General features: G+C 43.5%; 1 protein-coding gene across 3 annotated transcripts; it reads left to right on the plus strand.

Moving 5' to 3' along the window:
• The first annotated feature begins 22 nt into the window (after window positions 1–22).
• LOC128574001 (leucine-rich repeat-containing protein 37A2-like) lies at window positions 23–10490 on the plus strand. Of its 3 annotated transcripts, XM_053574592.1 has the most exons (6): window positions 23–2305; window positions 2905–3009; window positions 5706–5764; window positions 7046–7097; window positions 7179–7321; window positions 8107–10490. In XM_053574592.1, the coding sequence occupies exons 1-6, from the start codon at window positions 554–556 to the stop codon at window positions 8195–8197; spliced, it is 2202 nt and encodes a 733-aa protein (XP_053430567.1). In that variant the 5' UTR covers window positions 23–553; the 3' UTR covers window positions 8198–10490. The 3 variants fall into 3 exon arrangements, with proteins under 3 accessions (XP_053430567.1, XP_053430568.1, XP_053430569.1); XM_053574593.1 differs by lacking the exons at window positions 7046–7097; window positions 7179–7321; XM_053574594.1 differs by lacking the exons at window positions 7046–7097; window positions 8107–10490 and having other exon boundaries at window positions 7179–7316.
• Window positions 10491–10742: the final 252 nt, after the last annotated feature.

The raw sequence follows: 10742 nt of genomic DNA on the forward strand, positions 1-10742 counted from the left end.
ACTGGTGGGGAGATGACAAGGCCATGTCCAGATAAGGATGTCTTAGCAATAGGATTGGGGCCTCCACATTAGCATCTCTTCTCTTGGTCCCCTTAGGGAACTGTCTTTCATCAGAGTCATCTACAAGCATGCCCCCTCTGCATCTGAGGCAGGACAGTCTGGGCTGCAGAAGGGCTGGTTCAGCCAGGAGCAGGGAGCAAGGGTCTCCCATCTTGGGCATTTACTGAGTGCTGGGCAAGTGGATTTGAGGGACCAGTGGAATAACCCCAAGTAGAGTAACTGTATGTCACATTATGGAATGTTCTGAGTAGGTAGCCACTTTTCCCAAAGATATTTTTCTCCTTTTATTATTCCATTGTATAGGTTTAAACTGGGGTTTCTTTTTTTCCTCTCTAAGTGGCACTCTTCTGTTTGCTGACTCCTAATTTCTTTGACTGGGTTATATGGCTGTGGATTGGCAAAAAGCTATGCCATCAGCCTTCCATCGTCAAAAGCAGTCTCTTCTTTTTTGACAGTTGAAGAAGCAAGTGTAGGAAATGCGGAGGGAGCGCTCATGAAGGTATTACAGGCTCGGAAGAAGCACACGAGCACCGAGCTGACCATTGAGCCAGAGGTATCCGCAAATAAAAATGGCGTCGGCTTGTCAGGCTTCACGAGTGACCAGATGGACTTCAATGATGAAAGCGATGTCATTAGTGCACTTAATTACATATTGCCTTATTTCTCAGAGGGAAATCTAGAAGATGTAGAATCAACATTATTACCATTCATTAAACTGCTTTTCTCAAATGTGCAGGAAGGAGAGAAGCCCCTAAGTCATATGAAAAACAATACAAAGGCTCAGCCTCTTGAACCTGGACCCAGCAATTCAGCTTACAAAAATAAACTGAGGAAGCTCTATTTCCTGGAAAATTTCTTAGATGCAGAAATTCAAGAAAAAATCGATGAGGTTAAAAAGAAAGAAAAAACTGCCATGCTTATGCAGTCTGGCCTTTTAGGTCCCAAACTTAAACGCCGAATCTTTCCCCAAAAAGTGGCAACTGCTGAATCACAGGAAAATAGCCTGACAGAGAGTGAGAGTGGAGACAGGGGGCTGAAGAAAGTGACGCTATTCCTCAAAGGGCCCAAGCGCCTACGGAGAAAGCTCTTACAGGAGGCAAGAATCAAGAGGAAACAGGGTACCTGGCCGACAGCGAAGAAAGTGGCCGAAGAAAGAACGCTTGGGAAACCAATCCCGAGTGAAATGACACAGTTTGACGTGGTGCAGAGGCCTCGGAAGTTTGTGGGAAGCTCCTTCCACACCGAGCCTTCCTTCACGCAGACGCACAAGGCTGCGGTCTCTTCTTTCTTCAAACAGTATATTGGCATGCCTTCTACTTCTGCCACCTCAAAATCCCTACCTGAGGTTAAAAAACAATCAAAAGACATGAGCGACACCATTTTTGTTTTAGAAGATGCAAATGCTAGAGTTAAAAGTATGGAAGCTGGTAAACCAATTGTACATTCTAGAAGAAAATACCGCTTTCATAAACCTCATTCCCATGTGGCCCACAGAACACCTGCGGCCAAACTAAGTCAAAAGTTTAGAAAAGAAACAGTGTTCCATGGACAGATGCCTGTAAAGCGGCCTCCATTCTCTGCAGTAAGGAGCCTTATAAATTCCCCGTCACATGGGGTTTTTCCACCTTCAGAAGAGCTGAGTCCTCAGGAGAATCCTTTTCCAGAATCACTTGCTCCTTCAGAATCTGTTACAGAAATCACTACTGTATCCCCTCTAGGAAATGGTATTGAAGAAAACAGTTTTATGGAAAACACTGCTATACCTGAAGAAACTATGTCTGAAAGTACAAATGATAAGAATCCTTCCGCTATAGATTCCACTGGGACTGCGTTCTTAATACCGACTGTTAAACAAATCAGTGAAACTCTGTGGGAATACCACAACACGGGCACTGACTTACCCAACATGGAAAAAAGCTTCACTTACCCATTGCTCGCGTCCCCGGGTGATCAATTTGAAATGCAGCTAAACCAGCAGCTCCGATCCCTCATCCCCAACAACGACGTGAGAAGGCTCATTTCTCACGTTATCCGGACTTTGAAAATGGACTGCTCTGAGACCCATGTGCAACTGGCCTGTGCCAAGCTCATCTCTAGAACAGGTCTCCTGATGAAGCTTCTGAGTGAGCAGCAAGAAGTAAAAGTATCCAAGGCAGAATGGGATACGGATCAGTGGAAGAGTGAGAACTACATCAAGGAGAGCACAGAAGCCCAGGCTGAACAGAAAGAGCAGGAGTCAAGTGAGGTAAGGATGACTACGGGAACATGAGACCTGGACTTTTCCATCAGTTCAGGGGTGTCCAGCCTACAGCCTGTGGGCCGCATGATGATTTTGTGAGGACTTTTTTTTCACTTATATGTGGTGTCAGATATCATGAAAAGTATGCACAGACACCCCCTCCTTTTTTTTTTTTTTTTTTTTTTTTTTTGCTAATCAGCTTTCATTAGTATTTGTGTATTTACTCTGTGGCCTAAGACAACTCTTATTCTTCCCATGTGTGGCAGAGGAAAAAAAGGTTGGATACCCTTGGTTTACAATATACCATGAAAGCATCCATGCAGCAAGGCCCGGGTAGACAAGTCCATATTTTATCTTGGCCATGTAATTTTGGCCATGACAGTGATCTCCCACTTTGCTCATTTAGAGAATGAAGCAGACAGAACACTCAAGATAAAGAAGATGTAGAACAAAATACTTAATAGTAAGATTATGTAACACATTAGATTTGCTTTGTTCTTTAAGAACCTATAAGCTACTTACTTGGGAGGGTGGAGTTTTGAATAGTTAGATCTCATTCTTTCCATCTCTTTGGTGGTTTTTTAATTATTCTTTCCCTTTTTTAGCTCACTAAAGGAGTTCCAGGATATGGCTATAACAACAAACTCATCTTGGCAATATCTGTGACTGTAATAGTGATGATTTTGATTATAATTTTCTGTCTTATTGAGGTAAGGACAATCATTCAGGTTTCCAGAATAACATCCTTGCTAATAGATTCAGTACTCATGAACTGAAAATCAAAGCCACTATCCCACCTACTATTACTTGACATTCCTCTTCAGTCACTACGACTAAGGTATGCATTGTTCTTTACTGTAATATATACCAAGGATTTTTTTAAAGTAACCCCTCTCCCAGGAGATCGCTATAGAACTGAAACCAAGATAACAAACCACTAGATTATTTGGAGAAATTAAGTTTAAGAAAGCCAAAGTTGAAGTGATAGGAAAGTTTTTCCAACCCAAAACTGTCAATAATTTTATGTACTCACCAATCACTCTCATTCTACCACTGATTTCTTTCCTTGTTGCTGAAATGACAAAAGATGTATTATCTCCACCCTCACGGAGCTGTCATTACCCTGGGGAGAAAGGACACAGCAAGAGATAGAGGTGTCATCTTATAGATTCAGGTAGCATCCTCCTTCTCCACTGTGCAAGGCATTGTCTACACAGGTTCAGTTAAAGCAGCTCAGCTAAACCTTGCACCTGGCTATTCCAAAGTGTGTCATATTTACAGTGGCCTGTTCCTGGCGCTTGCCTGTGTTTACCTTTTGTTCAATAGGCCATTTCATAATGGCCTATTACTTTACCCAACATGTAGGTGCTAGCATATTAAAAGAATGGTTTAATAAGCTGACAATCATGATTTTACCCCACCATCCAACCTAATTTACCTTATTTGATTTACTTTTTCTATTGTGGCAACCCTCTGTTCTAGCCAAAGCAGCCCACACCATATCCCAGTCACATCATGCGTATCCCTGCTTTCATCTGTGCCTTTACCCATCCAGAATTCTCTTACTAAACTCTGCCCATGGAAATCCTGTGACTCTGTTCAAATTCAAGTTCGTCTTTCTTTCTGATGCCTTCTCTGAATACTCCAGCCTGCCTGGGCCTAGTCTCTCTGTGAGGTTTGTCACCATTTCTTGGAGGATATGGTGAAGCATTTTCCCTCCCCTGAGAACTTAAAAATGTGGCAAACCATTTTCTTAAAGATGCTATCCAAGAAAGAACCCCAAGATCAGGACAGAATGAAGCAGAGGAGAGCTGTGTGGACCAAGTGGCTCCTGGTCTATCAGATGGGAGCAGAACCTGGCTGATATACGGATTAAGTGGCCCTTATCTGGATGCTCAGGATCAGAAGTGTTTCAGATATCAGATTTTTTTTCAAATTTTGGAATATTTGTATTATACTTAACCAGCTGAGCATCCCTAATCTGAACATCTAAAATCCAAAATGCTCCAGTGAGCATTTCCTTTGAGTGTCATGGTGGTGATCAGAAAGTTTCAGATCTTGGAGCATTTTGGATTTCAGGTTTTCAGATTAGGGATAATCAACCTGTTAATACAGGGACTTTGGCATCCTTGGATTTGGGTATGCTAGGCTGAGGGGAGTGGATCCTGGAATGAGTTGCCTGCAGATACCAAGGAAAGAGCCAAAGAACCATTAAACAGGATAGAATTTCTGTCTTCAGACCAGGTGTGATGGCTCATGCTTATAATCCTAAGGATTATAAGGGAGGATTATAATTGCTTGAGCTCAGGAGTTGGAGACCAGCCTGAGTGAAAGCGAGACCTCGTCTCTACTAAAAGAAAAATTAGCCAGGGGTCATGGTGTGCACCTCAAGTTCCAGGTATTCTAGAGCAATGATTTTCAACACGTGTGTCATGGCAGGATCTTAGGTATGCCGTGAAAAACTTTTTAAAGGGCGTTATTAAATTATGTTCAAAAGAAGCTCAAAGCACAGTAAGTATATTCTCTTTTTACTCTTTTATTTGATCACCATAATTTAAGTGTGCTGCCAAAGTTTAACTGTAGGTTCGAGTGTGCTGTGAAAAGGTTGAAAAACACTGCTCTAGAGGCTAAGACAAGAGGATAGGTTGAGCCCAGGAATTTGATGTTGCAATGAGCTATAGTGATGGCACTGTACTCTAGCCAGGGCAACGGAGTGAGACTGTCTCAGAAAAATAATTTATGTCTTCAGAAAATATATCTTTTAGCCAGACATGGTGGTGCATACCTGTAGTTCCAGCTACTAGGAACTAGTAGCTGAGGCAGGAGATGCTGCCTTGAGCATCTGAGATGCTGAGGCAGGAGGCTTACTTGAGCCCAAGAATTTGAGGCTACAGTGAGCTATGATCATACCAGTATACTCTACCCCAGGTGACAGAGTGAAACCCTATCTCTAATAAAAAATTATAGATAGCTGGCTCGGCACCTGTAGCTCAAGCGGCTAGGGCACAAGCCACATACAGGAGAGCTGCGGGGTGGGGGTGGGGGTGGCTGGGAGGGGGTTCGAATCCAGCCCAGGCTCGCCAAGCAACAATGACAACTATAACCAAAAAATAGCCAAGCATTGTGGTGGGCACCTGTAGTCCCAGCTACTTGGGAGGCTGAGGCAAGAGTTTGAGGTTGCCACAAAACTTAAGCCGAAGAGTTTGAGGATGCTGTGAGCTGTGACACCACAGTACTCTACCCAGGTGACACCTTTTGTTTTGTCTCAAAAAAAAAAAAAAAGGAAAGGAAAGATAGATAAATAGAAGTTATCTCACTGGGTAGGTAAGACTTGAAAGGAATGAATAAAGATTTGGAGATACTGGTCATTATGATGGATAATCATGATTGTTTTCTTCCAAAACAGATTTATTCTCATAGAAGAGCAGCAAGGACAGATGTAGAATCAGGCTCAGTCCCAAGGAGGTAAATACTGGTCTGGCGATTTAAATTAGAATTTTAGAACTAGAGAACTTAGAACTCATCTCTTTCAATCCTTCCGTTTTATAGTGAGGAAACTGCCAGAGGCAGGAAGAATACTTACCTGCCTTAGTGCTTTGCCTGGATCCAGCAAAATTAGCTCCCCAGACAAAGCTGAGTTGGACAGGAGTGGCAAGGACGAATCTGCTGCCACCAGTCCTTCAAGGGAAGGCAGGGGCGGGGGTTGTAGTTGTGCCTGTTCCTTCCGGTGGCGGGCATCGGGCCAGGCCAGAGGCCTTTTTGGAGGCTCTGGGGAAGGGGCAAGGGAGCTAGTCTCCTTCAAGGCTCCTTCAAGAATATATGAATCCTTCCTCCAGAGTGGCAGGAAAACCTACCTTCTCATTCTACTTGCTTTGGGGTCTCCATTCTCTATTTATCCAAACGTCAGAGAATTTTAACTAGAAGAGACCTTAAATAATACTTTGCCTCTTCCTTTTATAATAAGAAAACGGAGACAGAGAAAAGGAAATTACCTTCCTCCATGGTCCCAGTGCTAGTGTCAGAAAGAGGGTGGTCCCTTTCCAGCTGGGGACTTCTCCATTGATTATTCTCTACTTGGGCTGTGAGTCACATTTTATATCACAATTCAATACGCACATGCTGTGTAGACATGAGTAGATGTGGAAACAGTCTGATTTTTTGTCTATTCTGCTCATATTCAAAAAGGATATTTTGTCCTTTAAACTGATTTTACAACTACTGCAGTATGAAATAGCCTGCAGTATGAAAATAATTTTTCTAGCTGGACCCAGGCACTTGCTTGACGGGACTCGCCTGATAGGATAAAGCTTCTAGGAGAATAGAAGCACTTTATCCTTCACCCACCAGCAAAGGCTATCTGTGGTACTAGGTTTGAAAGGGACTGATGTAAAATGCTTCTGGAGAGTGAAGTACTTCTGGCCTGTGTGTTTGTACACTTTGTTCACTGTACAAGGGAACTTGGCCAATGGGGTAAGTGGGGCTGAAAATCCTCCCTGTACCTCCCACCAAGCCTTGCACAAAGGTCCCCCCAGTGACATTACGGGGCCCTCTTAAACAGACGTGGAGAGCTTCTGGAAGTCTCTCCATGAAATGATTTTCAGGATTCCAGGTCCATAATGATGTTGCCCACTGTGATTATGGACCGAACCACAGATTTAGTCCCAATAAAACGAGAGGTGTACATCGTGGGAGACCTGGGAAATGGCAGGAATCACTAATTGTCTCGTGTGTGTGTTTTTTCCCAAGGGGCTTTTTTGACTTTCTGCATAGGAGATGCTCATCGCAGAGTGAAAGCCAGGTACATTTGAGGAAGATTCAGTGCTGTGGCCAGAGAAAACAGGAGAAATGCAGAATTAATACCTGCCTTTCTCTTTTCTAGGAGGGCTTTTTCTGGTTAAGGTGTCCACTTTGGCTTAGGGATATGTACAGACCTCTCAATGCCACACGCAAGAAAAACATGGCCCAGAAGCTTCACGACAAGGAGTCTTCTGATGAGGAAGAGATTTACAAGAGGGATGCAGGGTAAATGACTGGGAACAATTTAAAATCTCATCTACAATGGCCGGGCACGGTGGCTCACGCCTGTAATCCTAGCCCTCTGGGAAGTTGAGGCAGCACGATTGCTTGAGCTCAGAGTTCAAAGCCATCCTGAGCTCTACTAAAAATAGAAAAATTAACCGAGTGTTGTGGCAGGTGCCTGTAGTCCAAGCTATTTGGGAGGCTGAGGCAGAAGAATCATTTGGACCCCATAGTTTGAGGTTACTATGAGCTGCTCACAACATCTAGCCAGGCCAGACTCCATCTCAACAAAAAATCTTATCTAAAATGAGGGGATAATGAGAAGTTTAATTGCTCCTATTTTTTCTATTTTTTATTTTTATTAAACCATAGCTGTGTACATTAGTATGATCGTGGGGCACCATACACTTGGTTCATAGATCGTTTGACACATTTTCTTTTTTTTTTTTTTTTTTTTTTTTTTTTATAATTTGGCCGGGGCTGGGTTTGAACCCGCAACCTCCGGCATATGGGACCAGCGCCCTACCCGCTGAGCCACAGGCGCCGCCCGTTTGACACATTTTCATCACATTAGTTAACATAGCTTTTGTAGCATTTTCTTAGTTATTTTGCTAAGACCTTTACATTCCACATTTACTAGGATTCACATATACCCTTGTAAGATGCACCGCAGGTGTAATCCCATTAATGCCCCTCCCTCCCCTCCCTTTCCCTTTCACATGAAAGCTATAACCCAGTTAATTGCTCCTTTTAAGAGTAAAAGCCTTGCCATTGTCTTCCTATTCCAGGGAGCGCATATCAACAGCAACACCTGTGGATTCGGCTGCTGAAGGTGGTGAGGAAAGTGAGACCGCGCCAGAAGGGGAGGACGAAGAGTGATCCAGCCTGCCTAAGGCCACCTGCAAACTGTACTTTCTAATGTTGGCATCTCGGCATTGCTTGTAAGATACTTATTATTCACACACAAAAAATGTATACAGTCTATTGTCAATTCCAGCCAGCTGGTAAGAAACTTAAATGTTAATAGTTAAATATTTATACACGCAAAACAAGGGCCAGAGTAAAGAAAAGCAGGACTGAAGCCAGAGACTGTCAAGCTGGCCAACACCTCCACAAGCGGCATTGTGGGCAGAGGACGCACGGGGGCTCCCCCACCTCATTTCCCAGTCTAGTCAGTCTCCGGGAAGCTGAAAATACATCATCCTGGAGAGAGGGAGCCAATTTCTAAATCAAATACAGTTGTTCTGGGGCTCTCTCCCCTTGTCCATTAAGAACCAGTCCTTTACAACATACTTGACCTCTTGCCCTGAGGGGACCTTCCACCTGCTGCCACCTCTCAGAGGGTGGGTGGGGTTGCCAGAAATGTTTGGATCACTAAGCCGACCTGCACTGTTGCATCAAGTCCTCTGTTTTCTCCCATGCTCCCAAATTCATGCGTGAATGTGTGTCCTTTACCCTTTAAATCTGGTGGAAAATTCAAAAATTTTTTTTTGTTGGTTTTTTCTTTTTAAAAATCTCAACCCTTGGATAGCTACTAGGCCAATTCACTGTCCCTCAGATGGTTGGAGGGCCAGACTATAGTTTAAAAAAAAAAAAAAAAAACTTAACAAATTCCTATGCACACTGCACATACCTTATTTTGAAGTACAAAAACAAAACGGGGACAAATACAATCACACCGCTTCTTGTGGCCCGCGGGCCGCAATTTGAGGATGCCTGGTCTAGGGAGATAGAGAAGTAGAACCCATGCTTGCCAGTGAAGAGTCAACAATGACAATAATACTGGGGATGATGGCTGCTACGGTTTATTAGGCACCAGCTTGGGCCAGCATAATACGAAGCTCTTTAGTTACACTGTTAAGTCACAAGGACCAAAACGCCACATGCCAGCTCAAACTCTGCAAGGGCGTGGGGTGTTATGAGTGTTGGACATAAACAGGAAGCTAACAGTAAACCAAGACTAGAGATCTTGTACTGCTGGGCCTCCCAGACTCTGGGCCAGGATTCCAGGCAAATCCAGGTTCCTATTTTGTCACAATTACATTATTTCCAATTGGGTACACAAAGTGAGACTTACGTAAAACACTATCTCAACTTTGTACAATACTTGTTAACCTCAAATGCTACCGTACTGTACTTCTATTTTTTGTTTTAGAGATAGAGTCTCACTTTGTCACCCTTGGTAGAGTACCATGGCATCACAGCTCACAGCAACCTCCAGGTCTTGGGCTTAGGCGATTCTCTGGCCTCAGCCTGCCGAGTAGCTGGGACTATAGGCACCCGCCACAATGCCCGGCTGTTTTTTGCAGTTTGGCTGGGGCCGGGTTCAAACCCTCCACCCTCGGTATATGGGGCTGGCGCACCCCCTACTGTACTTCTAAATTAAAACTCCCCAAAGTGAGATTCTACTTTGCCCAGCTCTTCAGTGAGACCTGAGAGGTAGAGAGAGGGGGACACAAGGCCAACAGCTACTAAATGAATGAAAATCCTCACTGATTCCTATGAAAACTGTCAGAGAAATGAGAAATTTTATAACAGATGAAGAAATGAGGCAATATATGATTAGAGCAAAAATAATACGGAAAAGAAATGTAGCGGTTCGGAAGAAAGAAGGTTACATGGCCTAGGGAAAATCCTTGAAGAAAATGGAATTTTGCTGGAGGATCCGTCTTTAGGTAGTTCACTCACTCACACACTGTAGGTAGTTCACTCACTCACACACTGGTGAGTTCTCGGAGGCTTCAGTTCCTCCAACGGGCCTGTGCACACGCTATTTGATTGAAGGTTCTCATGACTTGATGGTGGGCCTCCTCCAGAGTGAGTGGTCTAAGAGACAGAGACAGAGCCAGGCAGAAGTTAACCTTTTCATGACCTAGCCTCAGAAGACCTCTGCCACATAACATGAATAGAGGTCAGTCCCTAAATGCGGCCCACATTCAAGGGGAGGGAATTTAGACTTCACCTTTCGGAGAAAGAAGAATCAAAGAGCTTGTGGACTATATTAAAACTACTTGCATATACAAAAAAGCAAAAAAAAAAAAAAAGAATGGAAGAGAAAGTATCCAATGTACTCAGCCCTACTATGAAACTAATTTATGGCTTTCACATGAAAGCTATAACCCAGTTATAACCTAAGAATGGGGGAAAGGGAGGGGAGGGAGGGGGAGGTGGGTGGAGGGAGGATGACTGGTGGGATTACACCTGCGGTGCATCTTATAAGGGTATATGTGAAATTTAGTAAATGTAGAATGAAATTGTCTTAACACAATAACTAAGAAAATGCCAGGAAGGCTATGTTAATCAGTGTGATGAAAATGTGTCAAATGGTGTATAAAACCAGTGTATGGTGCCCCATGATCGCAATAATGTACACAACTATGATTTAATAAAAAAAAAAAAAATAGAGTAGATGGATGTGGCTGTT

This window comes from Nycticebus coucang, chromosome 21 (assembly GCF_027406575.1).
Source record: "Nycticebus coucang isolate mNycCou1 chromosome 21, mNycCou1.pri, whole genome shotgun sequence".
Lineage (NCBI taxonomy): Eukaryota > Metazoa > Chordata > Mammalia > Primates > Lorisidae > Nycticebus > Nycticebus coucang.

Bases quoted from the DNA above. Each gene is read 5' to 3' on its own strand.
- LOC128574001 (XM_053574592.1), top strand. From the start codon at position 554: ATGAAGGTATTACAGGCTCGGAAGAAGCACACGAGCACCGAGCTGACC. The intron at 7,098-7,178 runs GTACATTTGAGG...TCTCTTTTCTAG, and splicing joins CATCGCAGAGTGAAAGCCAG to GAGGGCTTTTTCTGGTTAAG. The intron at 7,322-8,106 runs GTAAATGACTGG...TTCCTATTCCAG, and splicing joins ATTTACAAGAGGGATGCAGG to GGAGCGCATATCAACAGCAA.